Below are 17,561 nucleotides of genomic sequence, written 5' to 3'. Positions count from 1 at the left end.
ATGACTCAGCTAGCTCAGATATAAGTTTGGGCATTTGTGTCCCAAGACAGAATTTGCATGTCTGGTCCTGAAGTTGATTGATTTCTTCTGAGCCATGTACTCTAGAGAGAACCTCCTTCAGTGGTCATTTTCTGCTGCATTTTTCTCCTTAGGGAACATTAATTGATCACATTTCAACACAGAGATGAATTTGGAGCTCCAAATGCCATAATGTAGGCTTGCTAGATATCACCCACTAAAGTGCAAGTAAAATATTTGTTTTAATGCAACGTGATTTTTAAATACATAAATATTTTACCCTTCTGATTACAACATTTAAAGTATATCTCACTCTGATACTGAAAGAAAATTTTAAGAGAATAGCCATAAAATCTAAAGATAGGAGGATAAATATGTTTTGGAACATACATGTATATGCATAAGTGCCTGAGTTAAACACACAATTATCTTTTGTGAACACCAGCCACTATTTAACTGTAATTACGAATATCTCTAAGAACTTTGTCACTATAGAATAGATATGACATGTATTTACTGGTTTTGAAACATTTTGAAGAACTTTACCTTTAAAAGTTCCTCAATTTATTTAAAAAGCTAATTCTCATTAAGATTTTTTCAGGTAAGTTTAACATAGAGTATTCTTAAAAGTCTTGTGCTGATCATCTTGTAAATGATACAATACTGTCAGAATGCTTGGGCCCCAATAGATATTTAAGTAGATTCAAGGATAAATTTTTAAACCTTACTGATTTGTTCTTTTTCGTCAGTAGAAGCAACTACGAGATTGAGCTGGGGAACGCAGGTTATTCATGGTTCTGCTATAACATCGCTTACAAATAATTTCAGTTACCCAAGCCTGGCAACCTCATTTTGTATGAAACTCCTAAGTTAACTCTGTTCATTCAGTTCCAGAAGTGAGCCTTGCAAATAAATTGCCATCACCTGGAATATATAACTATGTGAACAAGCACAGAGGGTCAAGAAAGCACTCAGTCTATGTTTCTTGCTAGCCAGGCAAAAGCCAGCTGCAGCTGAGAAGTCATGTAACTGAGGCCGTGTTAACATGGCGCTGAGCCAAAAATAAGCAGCACTGCCAGAACTCAGTGCTGTGCCAATGCATTTACATGACTTCTGGACTGTGGATAGCTCAGGCCAAGGATGGCTGGAGACCAGAGAGATGCATGGCTTTGAGACCCCCTGTGGAGCATTACACGCAAAAAGAGATTGAGATAGGCTTCTAAAAAATCCCAGGAAGTTCAGTGAGTGTAAGAGGCCAAAGCTATTTTAGTTCTTTGAAAACAGAACAAAAATTAAAGGCATCACAATAAGGCCAGCTTGTGGTTGTATTGAAGTTAATGACAAAATTTCATATAATTTCGTGTGAGAGGGAGTTATTGGTGCAAGGTGCTATTTATATTACATGAAAAAAAGCACTACACCATGAGCCGTAATAATCACTTAGCTATGCCTTGCCATTTTAATACTCATGATTGTTTAAGGATTTATTAAAATTATTTTAATTTTCCACTGCCTTATTGTTCAAGCTTTCAACTGAATTATGTGATTGATAATCAACCAAATTCTGCTCTTATAAAGAGCCAATGGAATTGCTTTGGTTTTACAGCTACTGTACAACAGTCTCTACAAAGCAAAATTCGCCCTCCATTGGCCAGGAAGTTGACACAAATATTGACATTCTGAAGCCTTTCTTTAGCACTTATATGCAAAATGCCAAATACCAACACATCAAAACACTGTAATCTACTATAATAAATTGCAGCTGTACTATCCGTCTTTTGGTAGAAACATTTATTGCTCAGCTAGATATCATTTAACAGTTTCTTATGGACTTGAATGACTAACACACAATTCAAAGCTATATTTAATCTCTAAAGCAATAGAACAGGACTATGAACATACTGGTTAGGTGTAGCATGAATAAGATAGCCAACAGTAGGATATTTAGATAGAAGCAAGCTATAGGTAAAAATATCCATAAGGTTAAGAGAACTGCAGTATAAAAAGGAAGTCATAGGTGCCATTTTTTACTGTAGTAACTGAATTACAAGCCCCTTCCATTGCTCATCAGAAGAAAATGAAAAGAAGGAGAGGAATGTTTAGGGGAAAAATGAAGAAATGGACTATTTTACGTTAGTTGCCATGTCATCTCAGTTATATTGGTATTCATCACAAAACAAATGAACACTGGAACAGGTTGCCTAGAAAGGCTGTGGAGTCTCTATTCTTGGGGATATTCAAACGTCAACTGGACATGGTCCCGGGCAACCTGCTGGACCCTGGTGACCTAGGTGACGCTGCCTGAACATGGGGGTTGGACCAGATGATCTCCAGAAGTTCCTTCCACTCCCAACTACTTTGTGATTCTGTGATCTGAGAGGTCTTAAACGTTTGATGAGGGAAGGCCCATAGGTGGAAATGATTATGATTACATAATTACTTCACTAATATTGATAATACTTCAATATGAAAAAAACTCTCTTGGGAATTCATCCACAGTATCCCAAGCTACATTTGCAACTAAATTATAAAATGGCAGGTGCATCCAGTGAGATTGTACTGAATTATTGCTTGCCAGTTTGGAAAGGCTACTTAACCTCTCCTTTCTCTATCAACACCAAGTCCCTGCCCTGTCACCCTCCTGTCTTTGAGGTGTTTAATTCTGAAGGTACTTTGATTTTTTTTTTCTTTTCCTGTATCCCAAAGAATACCTACACTCAATGAAAGAAGTGGGCAGTACTTCAGTCCTGTATACACCTCAGAGCAAATCACTTAGTATAGCTTCTTAAAGCTATTGCTTATGTTTCCAATTGAAGATTAGATAATTCATGATGTAATCACACAGAATCCTGCAATCATTTTTGTCATTGACCTTAACTACCACTAAAGTAATTGAAATTATATTCAAAGATTGAAATAGTTGCAAATGAATACAACACTGAGCTTTCTTTTGTCCCTTCTTTCATTTCCATCAGGTATTATGAATGTGTGTTATCACAGCTGTTTCAAAGTCACATGTTTCAATAGTGGGAATTACTGTAGCTTCAACATAGTCAATAAAATGATGCCGTTTTTGCCCTGGTTGAGGATATCGTCCATTAGGTCCAATATGGAGGGACAGCTTTATTATAGGCAACCGATGTTTGTACACATCTAAATCCTTTCCATCCATTTGAACACACATACACCTTTATATGTGCAGGAAAAATATTGTTGTGATTATCAAAACATAGCAATATACTCAGTAATTCTCATATGAACAAGGTAAATATAATAAAAGATTAAAATGTGAAAAGAAGAATGTAGTCAAATGAATAATTATAGACTTAGGTGACTGGTCGCTCGTGTTGTAGTTATCATAATGCACATCATTAAACATTAAAGGTAGCTAGTATATCCAAGGTCATTTTTTTGTGAATATATTTGCAAAATCTTTTAAAATATAAATGTCTAACCATAGCACATGAATTGCAAGTTTTTTGTTTTCCTAAAATCTACTTTGCCTATCAACTACAAGTTTTAATATACATTCATAATATTCACATGTTTTCATACGTGTATCCTTTCATACAAAAAATCTTCAGGGCTGTATAGATTACATAACACATCCTGTGTATAGAAGCGCCTAGAAAAGCTTTTCCTTAAGAATAGTAAAAAATGATGTAGATGTTCAATTACTATAAAATATCATTTTAAGGTGACTCCACCCAAGACATCTACCATCTGAGTAAGGAAAGTCAGAGTTACAAGGTATTGTTATGAAAAAGACAACAAAGACCAACCAACCAACAGATAAAACAGTCCTATGAAACACATAATTAGACCTTTTTTTTTAATTCTACTCACTTAAAACTTTTCCTAAACAAGGAAATTTACAGCTCCAGAACTCCCAAACCCCTTTAAATATTATCCCAGGCATAACCAGCTACACAGTCTCTCCAGAATGTCTGACATGAAGAGGAAGGAGACACTGCAGGATTGTAATTTTAGAGGTGAATCACATGCACTTTCGAGGTTCTGAAGTGCTAAAGCAGCCAAGATGCCAAGGAACATGAGAAGTTTGTTTCCAGTTATCTAGTTAGTAGAGTACTACCATATAGATTGGCTTTCTGATCAATACCAAGAGTAGACACACCCTGACAAATGCTTAGGATAAACAGAACTGTATTACTATCTTGTATAACACAGATTTAATGACAGACTTCTTATATTAAAAATGCACATATATGGAATCTGAACAAGTATGCTCATAGCAAAATCTGTCTTTTATTTGAACAGGAAAAGTCTTATCCCTAATGCATGTGTTTTCTCCAGACTTACCAAATGGAGTAAAAAAGTAAACATAGCTGGTATTCTTCACATAAAGAAACAAAAAAAAGTTAAAAATTCTGAAATAAATCCCACACTTCTCTTTGATGTTCATTCTTCCTTGTTCCTGTGTCTAATTCTTGTCTCAGATATAATCCAAGTGACTAATTTACAAGGAAAATCTTAGGGCAAATGTGATCAGCTGAAAGCAGAGACTTCCTGAAGTCAGTGCTATTCAGATTTAAAACTTACATCAAGCTCTGGACTGGCCCTGGACAGATTATCTCCACAGAGTCGCTGTTGAGCAACATCATGCGTATTTCTGTGCCTGATGGTTTAGACTACAATTCTTTGAGAGCAGAAAAGTGCATACCTCAAAATGTGGCTGTTATTTCATCCTGAATGCTTTCTACAACTGTAGCCTCCTTTATCACTGCCATGTACCAAACTTTACATCTTTCACAAAAACAGGAGACAGACTTTAAAAAAGGTCAACCTGTATTTTAGGATAGTTTTCCTTACCTTGATATCCATGAAATATTTACTTTAAAAATATACCTACCTCATATTATCAGTGCAAAAAAACTTTACATTTATTTGCATCACTTAGACATACATTAAAGTATATTGATGGCATTTCAAAATAAAGAAAATCATGTAATACCTTTACTTTTACCTATGGATTTGGTGAAATGGTTCCATGAAGAAAGCATTTCCAGACAAAAAGAGAATAAAGAAGAGGAGAGAAACAACAGTAAGAGTCATGAGTATATGTAAATGCAATAATATCTGAACATGAAAAGAGACAAAGTATAAGGTTACGTGTCTGGAGACAAATGGAGATGCAATCAGTGTCATACTGGGGATTTAGTTCATTTTTTTCCATGTACATGCACAGAAACACAGAAGTAACCCATGCTTAGATAAGAAAGAGTGACACAAAAAGTAACATGAACAATGGGCTAAGAGAATAAAAATCACTGATTTCATTAGGTTGCAAAATTGTATTCTCAGCATTCCAGAAGCCAGGAGCAGGTGCTTTCTGCAAGTTTCCAATCAGCCATGCATTAATGTAAATGGACTCTTCACTGTGTACAATGGGACAAGCTGAGTATCTTCTTTGACAAACTATCTGAAGAGTGCTCTTGTGCTTCGTTTGTCTTTTACACATCCACCCATAATTGTATTTTCTGATAAATACGTAAAATTTTCTTAATCACCTTTTCATTTTTCTCACCTCTTTTCAGTTATTATATTGCAAGAGGGGAAGTTGAGGAGGCAGGAAGGGGACAAGCTTAAGGAACAAACAAAAATATATATAATGAAATAAGAAAGATGTGAGTAAAACTGTGTGTTTATTTGCAGCCAAAGACAGCTTCCAAGCATTTGCCCATCATTTGCAGTGATGGATTCAAAGCAGCTACAGAACAAGAAGAAACAATGAAAGCAGAGTGGAAAAGGAACAGAGCCCATACCTTGGTCGCCCATCATCAGGTGCGCCAGACCTTGAAGGGAAACAAGAGCACAGTCAGCAATGAACAAGGGAGCACAGGAAGGTGGTGGTGTCACAGTGACAAAAATGTATTGTGACAGGCATCTGTTTCCTATGAGATGTCTGTATCACAGAGAGAAATCAAAGAGCATTTTTCAACCACTGGTTGGAATGCTTTGGGCTACGAGTAATAGAACTGCAATTCAAACACTGGGTGTTTTATTGTGTATTTATTCTGTGTAATAGTTGGAATGACAGAAAACAATAAAATGCTTTCAAGTCCAACCAATTCCTTTAATATTCCATCTGTCTTTATTGTATTTTGATTATATTGCTTTGAACACTTTGCTGGGAGGACTTCCTGTCCTGTAGTTGTTAAATGACATTAAAAACCTGGAGAAGTGTAAACCTGAAAAATGGGCTGGGTCTGATCTTTTTCCCCTCATAAAAAATGAGCATTTCAGATAATTAAATAAAATTTATTTGTCACATTGAAATGATAATGCAAGGGATGTCTCCTTATTTGTGTGAAACACATGAGAACAGAATGAATTTGTTCCAGAGAAGGCAAATTATTACATATGCAATATAAAATAAATAGCAATAAAGAAAATTTAAGTGACAGCTTCTGAGGCTACTTCATCGATCTGTGAGAAAAATATTTTGCTTTACATGTGCATTTTGATATCAAATGCAATCATACCAGTATAGACTATACCTATAGTGACATTTCACAACAGATGTCCATAATGATATTTACTCAATCAGGGCCAAATTTCATTAATCCTCAACCAAAAATATTCAACTTTTTAATGCATGATAACAAAAAGACACTTACATTCTCCCTGAGGATAATTTTATGCAGGGGGAACATCTTTCTAGAACTGAAGCTTTTTCACATTTTACATCGTGTTTAAAAAACAGACTTATTGCTGTTGAATTTAGCTGTTTGTAGGACCCACTTTCGAAGTTATCAATTATTCATTTTGTAAACATGTGCTCCTCTTCTCCAACAACTACAGAAAATGATACTTTAATATCTCATTTGCGGTTTATTAAAGTTAATTCACACAAAGAAGGTGTGCAATAAAATATCCTGTTCTTTATTGGAAAGCAGACTTCCTAGAGAGTTCCTGCATTTTCTAATTCACAAAGAAAATTAGGTGCACAAATGACTCAGAGTACTTGGGAGAGTTCAAAGAAGATATTCCTGACTGCAGTCGGTCTTAAAGGATTCATGTCATATCAGTTCAAAATCTCAAGTGATGTTTCAAGTAGACTAACAATGGGTTTCTTGAATTAGTGCTTTTAATGTCACCCTTTTTAGATCTGTTGTTAAACTAAAAGACCTGATGTGCCCCATCTCTGGCACAATAGCTTCTGTTTTCAGATAAAGTGCACTTCAGCTGGTGCAGCTACCTGGGACTCACACCAATGTAAAGGAAAGCAGAGTATGATCCTGAAGAGCTGCCTGCCTAAACATTACTGGGGAAACACCACACAGTTGTGCTGCAGTTAACGGCTGTTGAAAAAGAGCAGAAATTGGTTCACATGTCTTCTTGCTGCACCAGCGATGCTGCAACTGAAACTCACTGAAGCATAAAGTCCTGCAGTCAAACTCTGATCTTCTAATGCCGAACTCCACTGCTTGAATCTCTTGCTGCATGGCCTGGAAATACTAGTCTCTTTACCTGATCATTTAAATTTTTCTTTTGCACTGTGTTGGCAACTAGAATAGGAAATCTCAGACTTTTGAAATGGCCTTAACTGTATTCAATAGAGGAGAAAACAAAATGGGTCAAAGGTTATAACACTGCTTTCTTTAATATAATTATGGCTTTTTAGCAGCTACCACTATTTATGTGAGCTCTGACTGCTCTTACAAGATGCAGAGAAAAGCTCTGTCATGTCTCCTAGTGGAAAATAAAGAAGATAATCTCTTACTAACTTGCACTTAAATACAACCTCTATAGCTAAGGACCTAAACAAGAAAGCCTAGCTTCAGGACATTACCGCTGCCCTGATAGCTTCTATTTTTGCTTAAATGATATGTGAGATTGGCCAGTCATAAATACATGATTCTTATATAATTTGGAAAATCATAAATGGCAGAAGAGCCTCTTGAAAACATCACAGAAAGCACTTGAATTTTAAGAGTCACTTATAGTATTGTTCAACTAAAAAAGGAAGTTGAGTAAATGTAAAAAGAACATACTGCTCAAACCAAACATCTATCAATTTAAAAATTTGCTACTATACTTGTCCTCAAGACACGGTATTTTCTTTGATTCTCTGTATTACTTTATTTGCGAAGCAGTAATGTTACGTATACGTATTTTTAAACAAGCATGATGATACTTACCTTATTTTATCTTTTTGCAATCTATGTATGAAAGCTATGGAAGAGCCAAGCATTACTACTACTGAACCTGTACAATCCGCAAAGTGGTTAAAATGATGCACATAAATCTACCATGATAGTAATCACTGTTAGAGTTTCAAAATGACAGTCTGCTCATTATAGAGAATACCACAATAAATACTCATAGAAAATTCCAGCTTTAAATAGATAGCCATGTGTAGGCATGCCGTACGTTAAAAATAGTCATTTGTGCACCATTAATTTATAAGCAAAATGATAGAGGCCTTTTCTTTGTGAATTAGGAATTAAAGATTTAGTAGTAATACCTCTTGTATGCATGTGTGATCATACCAGCTCTATATAAACTTAGCATTAAAAGGACAAAGTTAAGGGGCAGAGAATGGGACGGGGAAGTGGATATGATAGACAGAATAGTTTCATAATTTGTTGTGTAAGATCCATGCAGAGCACAGGCCAAAAAAAATTTAAAACATGGTAAACCTGTGGTGAACATGTTCAACCCTACCACAGTTTTAACCAAATGAATAAAATGTAGCCTTTTCATACCAGCAATATATGCAATTTAAACTCTGTGAATACTAAATCCTTCTGTTTTCTTCTGTAACCTAACTTAGAGAGGTGTTCAGATATCACAGAAATCAAAGATGAAAAATCATAACTCAGTTTCCAAATTCTGTTTGGAATATACATTTTTTTGCTTTTATGCACAACAAATTTACTTGGTGTACAAACATCCAATCCTACGTTGGAATAAACTTAAGGTTTCAGCTTTAAGAACTAGGTTAAGGTAAAATCTGGATTAACTGTTTTTCAGGCCTTGTACTACTGTGTGTAAATAAATAACGTGAAATGAAACTGTATCTTGCTTTATAGTTATATGGATCCTAATTCACATTTGAATCTCATACTGACATCAGTAAGAGTTTTATGCACAGATCAAACATAATAGTAGATACTCATTTCCAGGCTTTCAAATTTTTCGGTTGGAATTCTTATGCCAGTGTTGTTGAACACATTTTTACTTTGCAATAGAAGGGAAATTGTGTCGATACATATGCCAGGTAAGAGTGCACGCAATTAAAGCATGGGATTTGTTTAAATTTTGTCTCTTTTACTGGTATCATATGCTTTTACAAAATTCCCTGCATCACGTAGGTGATAAATCTGAGCACCTCTCTCTGCCCTTGACCGTGGTGGCATAGAGACGTAGTACCAATGCTTCCAGGATTTTTAAGAAACCTGCAGCTGAGCAGGCAGTGGCCCACCATGACTTGCATCCTGGATGAGGTCAGGCCCCACAGGGCTCGCGGCAGGACCCCAGTGCCACATCCATGCCAGGGCGGCCACTTTGCCTATGAGGTAGCTCAGGAAGTCCTTGATTCAAAAGTAGTTTAAAAAGTATTTCAAAAAATGAAATGAACGTAATATCTGCAGTTTAAATAGAGTCATTCTTGAAATAGGCAGTGGTTCATCCAGTACGGAAAGATTCAGCCCAGAGAGAATTTTAAAGGCACACATACGTAAAAAAGCACCTGCACCTTTTGGCTTATAAACAAAAAGACACTATTGATTCCCTGCAACAAGTGATCTATGAACAATACTTTATACTTTCACAACTGTCATATATATGCACACAAACACATTTTACCAGCTCATGGACATACTTACCAATATTCAGGCTAGATGGCATTGTGCTTTAGTTTCCACTGCCCTGTGCCTTACTTTCTTTAAATGGACTTAATTACATTCCAACATTATTATTAAAATCATATGCCCCTTCTTTTCTAATGTTGAAAAGGCAGAATGCATTATGTTGAAAAGTTTGACAAATAAATTTTTTTCCCAAACCTTTACGTTGAAAAGGATAATACAGTAAGCAAGATTTGTAGTATTAAAGAGAGAAGATTTCCCTAAGATATTAAAATATAGGTATTTAACATGCATTACATTCTTATGAGGAGAAATTATGCTCCACACTGATGAAATAAACATTTTCTTGAGTGTTTTTCATACAGAACATGAGAAGATATCTGTCCTTCTGCAAATCTCCGGGATGATTTTGAGGAGTGATGTTAGCTATAGGAGTATAAATTGCATTGCTTCAATGAAGATAGTCTCAGCTTACGCCAGTATGGCCACGATCAAAATCGGCCTTTGCTTCTGTTCTGTATGAAAAAAAAATCACGCTGATTTAATAAACTTGTAAACTTTTATGGGTAAAAAAAATGCAACTTACCGTACTGAATGATATGCGTACCTTTATAACACTAAGCAGAAGGGAAAAAAACACTAAACAGAAGGGAAAAACAAGAGCTTAGGAAAATAAGGTAGAAAGCACCCACCTTCCACATAGTTGTCTTCTGTAAGCACATAACAGGGAAGGAGAGAAAAGGAAAACATTCATTAAGCAGCATGCAGACTGGAACTTGCCATTGCATGTCTTCATCATGCAAGGCATCAAACACAACATGCAAGTGCTCCATTGCTACAATCCAGAGGGGAAAACAAAAGCACCAGGGAAGCAGTGTTTCCTCTAGTTAACAAAATTTACGTGATATGAAACAAAACAATATTGTTTCCAAAGTGCAAAAATTGTACGGGATTTGCTGCAGTTCTTTGTAAGATCAGTTATTAGCATTCATTAGGCAGAAGGTCTTCTCATAAGACTTTTATAACTAAATATTTAAAAAACATGGTCATTTGTGATAGGAATTCTAAGTTCATTTTCTTCCACTTTACCATTCTGAATTTTCCTTAATGACCTGTATGAAGTAACCAATTTTAAGCAGTTTGAACCAGATAACTTAAGCTCTAGAACATGCTGTGAAAATGTTAAAACAGGCAGCATGACTGATCCTGCACTCATTACTGAGGCAAATATCTCATCCTAGTCAGTGGGTCAAATTTCATAATCAAATGTGGAAAAACTGCCACTTAAACTGGGATGAACTGGGATCAAGTCCCACAACATTTGTCAGCATCAGAAACTTGTGTATCATAAAAATCAGTTGATTCTCTGCCTGGTACAGTCCATAAAATACAGCAATCTCAGACATAGATTCTGCCCGTGAATGAGATCAAAGGGAATTTTGCCTAAGTAAAGGCTGTTTTCAGCAAGCAATAATTTGGCCCTTTATTCCATCCCAGCATTGGTAGGGGGCACAGGAAAGAAGGCGTTTTCCCCAAATCCCACGCAGTGAAAGGGGTCTCAAGATTGAGCCTCAGCTAATAAGCACGAGGAGAGAATTTAAATTTAATAAACAGGACCAGTGTCCTGGAATTCATGTGAGTCTATATTCCTCAGCTTCTCCCCTGAGCAGGTGATTTTGAGGGAGTAGGTCTCTGTTGCCCATCATGATTTTGACTGAGGAGAGCACAGGAGAGAGTACAAAGATATCTCAGGGGAGATAAAATGGGAAAGGTAAAATAATAAAAGAAAAACAACTTGGAAGTCAAGGAGATGGACTGTGCAAAAGTAATAAAGAAATGCAGGTGGGGTTGGAAGGGCAAAAATACAACAGTCTGGCTGCTTAGGATCTCCCTTCCTACAGTTTGTGCAGCATCCACAAACACTTGCTGGCGAGTGAGGTCTGAGAAGGAACTGTAAATTGCAGCCCAATTCTGTCATTACAGCTCATTTGCCATGAAGTTTTCTTATATGCAAATACACTTTTATGTGACTGCTAAGCAATATGATTTTAAACTAATTTTGATCTGTTGCAAACCAGGAGCAAATAAAATGAGTTGCACAGAATTGGGCTCAATAATATCTCTTAAGCCAGAATGTTTCAGTTTTCATAATGATAAGTCTTGTAAATTAATGTCACAAACCACTGAAAAATCTCATCATAATTAGATAGTTCTCAGATAAATAATTTGAAGAGTTTGCCATTTCAAAAATAATAACTATAGCGAACAATGAATTTAGGGCTTTAAGTTTCTCCATTCTTAGTTGTAATTCTCACAGGACAGACCTGACAAGTTATTCAGCTTAAGATATTGTAAATCACCTTTTCCACATACACACTTTCAAATTGAACATCTAAGAATTCACTGCCAGTAATTTCAGCCTTTTATGAAAGTGCAGTGGGTACATACTATGTTTCATGCATATAGGAAAATATGAGGCTGAAAAGAAAAAGAGTTAATACGAAAAGGAGTATACTTCTTGCAAAAAAATCCTGAAGATCAACAAATCAAATAAGATTCACTGATAAAACGAAAAACATGCAGTTCCACAGGATACAGATACTATGCTGTATATTCAAGGTAAATTACAGTGATGTTTGGGTTATTAGAAATAGCTAGTTAATATCTAAACTTTTCTGGAAGGCCTTCTTCCTTTAAGTGCAATTTCCTTTCTGTAAATATAATAAACTCAAAACTTAATGAAAAATACATTGGCTATTTCAATTGTATTATAACTTCAGCCTCCTTTACATAGTATGGATTATTGTAATATTGGTACATTGCAATACCAATATTGCAATAACATTATTTTTGTTAGTCATATTTAGCTTAACTTATGATTACTTAAAATCAATGAAGAAACTTGCTAAAAGGTCGCTTCTGGTGCTCGTGATGTGAGAGTTCAGAAACTGAAGGCAAGGGCAGCGCTACGTGGTCAAGCCCACCTGGTTACAGGGCTCAGCATACTTTGTTTTCTGTCATGGCTCTGTCACCACAAAGATTTACATCCACTGAGGAGCTTCCCCAAAATGTTTCATTGATTAAACTTTCTAAGTGATAATAAATTAAACTGTCAAAACATTTCTAATTAAAGAAAATTGGGTGGAAAGTGTTGAATTACTGCTCTGTGAATAAAGCACTGTATATGCAGCCAAACCCCTCTACACTAGTAAACAGCAATGAAAATTCATTGCTCCACATGTATCGTCTAATTTCAGCAATCCTAAATCTACTTAAAAGTTGTTCATATTAATAGCTAAGCAGTTTCACAATCCAAAAGAAAGTTTAATTAAGTTGCTTTAAACTATGATGGTGCGTTGCAATATTTTTATGCTAGATTTGCTTTCAATAGTATAATTAAAGAATGTTTCTTTGATGCTTGTTATATTTCCATATGACCAACACTTTGACTTTCCTTATTCCCATTGTCTTAGCATGGTCTATTGTTCTAGATGTAGACCAGTAAGCTGGAAGACCCAAATTCTAACTCTGTTCTTTTTTTATTTTGATTTTACTCAAGCCACTCAAAAAAAATTGAAAAATTGGAACCTCTTTGAAAGCCATATATACTACCAATGTCAGAAGTTTGCAGTTTATGGGGAATAAACCTTTTCCAGGAGTTTAAATCAGGAGTAACTGTATTTATGTCATTAGAGTTACATTGGTGTAAAATTTATGCAAGTAGAGCAGAGTAAAGCTGTAATGTCATATTCCTGTCAGGCATGATGATTTAGCCACCCACAGTCAGAATTTACATTCATCCATGCTGGAGGACCTCACTGTCTACAGAGTAGCTCCACTGGTTTCAGTGGAAAGTATCATCTCCCAAAGTATCATCTCCCAGATGTTATGTGCTTCTGCGCAGCACTGCTCTTAGACTCATCCTAGTCATCTTCGCTAACACACAAACTGCGTATGAGAGGAGAGGCTGAAAGGGACTGTCAAAGCAACAGAAAGGGAACACGGTGGTCTACAGCCTCCACCAGTGATCGGCCAACTGGGCAGTTACTTATGTAGCTCTGACACCCACTGAACATGAAAAGTCCTGTATTTTCATGTTACGCATAGCTCCTCACTTTAAGAACTAGATAGGCCTTTATCCATTGCAAATGTTTATTTCCTAGACCTTCCCTCCCACCAACAATGATGCAAAATTACACTGCTAATTTCTGTATTTACGACCTAATTCCTTTAGCCAAATTCTGCTCTCAGTTCTACTGGTGTAATCTGTTGACTTCAAACATCGAGCCAAATACTCAGTTGATACAAATCTGGCATGACACTGTTGAAATCAGTAGAACCATACAACTTACACAGGCTGTGAATCTGGCTTATTATCTTTGGATGAATTATCCCAGGCTGTCCCTACTGAGCTGAAAGCAGAATCTGCTCCATATTATTTGCAGTGAAAGCCCAACCAACTCTAATTATTTTAGCCTGTTACACTGTTTCAGTGATATAAAAATGGTAATCATGTTTTTACAGAACATGTTTATTAATTCAAGAACAATTTTAAGATTTGGAGATGGAAACCATCATGGAAACCTTAATTAAAAAAAAAAATGACTGCTTATATGTCTTGTGCTTTTCCTACTATTACATTTTTAATCCTGCTAGAATATTTACACTTTGGCCATGCACAGAGCACAATATTTGTCCTGACAATTATATAAGAACAGTATCATCACGATAAACAGATGAAACAGTGCATCGGTATTTTAAAGTGACAGAAATAGCATTTTAGAAATAGCATATTATAAACAGCATTTTTTCATAGGTATTTTTTCCTCATCGGAATTATAGTTCAGAACCACATTTGGTAAGAATGAAGAGTGTAATATAGCACAAATGTAGTTTATTAAATTTCATAAGATATTCAGTAGCAGGAAGAGTGGGAAAGTAGCCTAAAATAAAGCTTGCTTTCCTGCAGTTGTTTTGCAATAAAAATGATGGTTAGAAATTTAAGACTTTTTTTTTCCCCCAAAGAACAACGCATATGTAAACTCCTCTATAAATTTATCTATTGAAAAATACTGTACCGGAAAATGTCATTTCAAGAGGCAAGTTCTTTTGTGGGACTGCATTCAGAATCTCTTTGATAGTGTAACTTAGGCTGCCTCATCAGTTTCTTACATCATTAGAAAAATTGTTTTACTTAACATCTGATTCAAAAGCAAATATTTGGAAAGCATACTAAAACATGAAGTTTCATAAAGTATGAAGAGTCATAGTCTCAATAACGATGAACTAAAGCAACACGTTGAAAAGCTGTGGCTAATTGCACAGGTCTTCTCAAGTGCTGTTTATCTGACAAATCCATTAGAATTATTTGCATATTTTGCAAAACTTTCAAAAAACACCGTGAATATTGATTGTAATTATTGCCTGTAATTATGATTAATTAGAAATGTATTATAAAGATACCTAAAACAGAACTGTGATTCTGTTTGAGCCTTCTGCTTTGGCATTGAATAAGTGGATAAACAGAATTTCCTACAGCTGGGCCTTGTGGAACAGAATTTGGGATCCATCCGCAGAATGTGCAAAATCGCAGAAACAAGAAAAAAGGGTTGAGGAGTTTCTATATTTCCATATGTTTGATAGCACAGCTCCATTAGGTCTGAAGTCAATGAAGAGCCTCACACAGACTCTAAGCAGCTTTGGATCTCACAGGATTTTCATGCTGGCCCCATCCAGTTCACTGAGTAGAAATATAAAATAATAGAGTCTGTATTGATTTTTTTTGTTTAAGGGGGAAATTTCAAACTAACAGGAATTCATTTCTTCTCTAGCTCCATTTTCTATCTCTATCTCTGTGAAGAGCCCTTCAAAAGGCTCAGAAGAAGAGTGTCTCACCACCAGAAATGTAGATGACCTCACAAGAGATAGAGTCTTCACAAGAAAAATGGAGAAGAGTCTCTCTGCCAAATGAGGATCATCAGGAGACAATTGGACACTTTAGCCAGTTTTCTACAAGAGAAAGTAACTAGCTCAAACTCAGTACACCTCTGTAAATTTTACTAAGTGAAGTTACTCTAGATGAGGCCATCATGTCCGGACAGTGCTCTGTATCTTAGGTGCACTAACAATGAAATAACTACAAGATAATTTTAGTTAAGCAACTGTAGCTGAGCTCCTAGTGCGATGCAGCAGCTAAGAGAGCTAGTACAAGTCTTGGATGCATAAGCAAAGAAATAACGTAATGAACATTTGAAATAGAAAATGGCATTATTTTTTGTGGCATAACTAAAACCATTACTGTGTTTAGTTCCAGTGCTCATACTTTTGAAAGATGTTTCAGAAAAAAACTCTTCCCACAGTCATTTGTGGCAGTAAGAACCTAAGAAACTTAGTGACCATGTCTTACAATGAGAGTCCTAAGGTTCTCATTCCATTGAACATATCAGAGAGGAGATTAAGAGCTATCTTGATCCCAGTCTATAATTACCAATGTAGGGACAAAGATTCCCGATACTTGGAAGTTCTTTTAACCAGACAAATGGTAGGGCTGAAAGTCAGAAAAGTTCAAACTGAAAATAAGAGGCAGATTGTAAATAAAGAGAAATTAAGCATTGGGAATACTGGGAAATGCTTTCTTGAATTCTTAATGGCATGACTGAGCCTTTATCTAAAAGAAACTAAATCAGTCAAATGCTTCTGGGCTACATGCAGGAATCACTGGAAGAAGTTCTGATTTTTACCATTCAGGAGATCAAGTTAATATTATTGTAACAGTCCATTTGGGCCATAAAATGAATTCACAAATTTTCTCTAGTGAAGTGAGAGCAGAAACAGATCATAAACAGTAGCAAATACTTTGACACCCTGTTAAACACAAAAGTGTTCAGATAAATTGTTTTCTCAGAACCAATCTCTGCATCTTCTGCACAGCCAAAAAGCTCACTCAGAAATAAGTCTCCCATGAAGAATTCAAATTCAATGGGAGAAAAAAATCACTCAGACAGACCGTTACTATTGTTTCCCTATGGGAAAGTACTTCCACCTGCCTCACCCACAATTTACTTCTACACACTGTAACATTTTTTAATCTGCTCTCCAGCTGTCTACAAAAGACATAAACAGAATCAAAATCAACAAGATATAATTAAATCAATACTCTTTCTGAGGCAATATCTGTTTGTGTTTTTGGATTCCCATGAAGTTTTATCATTTTTCTGTCTTTTACCAACACAAGTGTCTCATAAGTGAAATTTTCCAATGCTGTTTTAGTTTATTTTAATGCTATTAATCTATGGTTATTTTATTGTTACATCTTTTCAGATATTGCATATCTGAACAGACTGGTGCATTTTTGGAGTCACCATAGTTGATAAATAGGCCCACCTTTGATACGTATATCTCTTTTTCTGAACTGCTTCCTAGCACTCACACTTTTGAAAAGTTACTTGTTCTCTTCTTTTAGTAATTGTAGCATATTTCTAAATAAACTTGCACTGACTCAGGGGAAAGATCATGATGTAGATGTGAAAATGACTCTTTTTAATTATATTACAATCCCAAGAAATTTGACTTTGGCCTCATTAAATTCTATTCGTTCTAGTGGGTCTGGCTACTCTCAGATATAGTAAACTTGCTTGCAATATGCCAGTGTTGCAAAGGAAGTTACATCAGTCACTGGGGTGGGTATGCCTGCATCAGTATCATGGCTGT

General features: G+C 35.8%; 1 protein-coding gene across 24 annotated transcripts in view; it reads right to left on the bottom strand.

Annotated features, from left to right (window-relative positions):
* The window catches only part of NRXN1 (neurexin 1), a 719,531-nt gene that overhangs the window by 633,704 nt on the left and 68,266 nt on the right, over positions 1-17,561 (bottom strand). For 17 of the 24 annotated variants that reach the window (XM_064509774.1, XM_064509775.1, XM_064509766.1 and 14 more), the window contains exons 3-4: positions 10,544-10,561; positions 5,802-5,831 (exon numbers count right to left, since the gene is read on the bottom strand). The exons of 5 other annotated variants lie outside the window; for them this stretch is intronic. In XM_064509774.1, the coding sequence (XP_064365844.1) occupies positions 5,802-5,831; positions 10,544-10,561 (48 nt within the window). The remainder of the gene's footprint in view (positions 1-5,801; positions 5,832-10,543; positions 10,562-17,561) is intronic. 2 more of the 24 variants (XM_064509768.1, XM_064509780.1) reach the window with 1 other exon arrangement.

This window comes from Dromaius novaehollandiae, chromosome 3, assembly GCF_036370855.1.
Source record: "Dromaius novaehollandiae isolate bDroNov1 chromosome 3, bDroNov1.hap1, whole genome shotgun sequence".
NCBI lineage: Eukaryota > Metazoa > Chordata > Aves > Casuariiformes > Dromaiidae > Dromaius > Dromaius novaehollandiae.
This window is presented reverse-complemented; position numbering and strand designations above follow the sequence as displayed.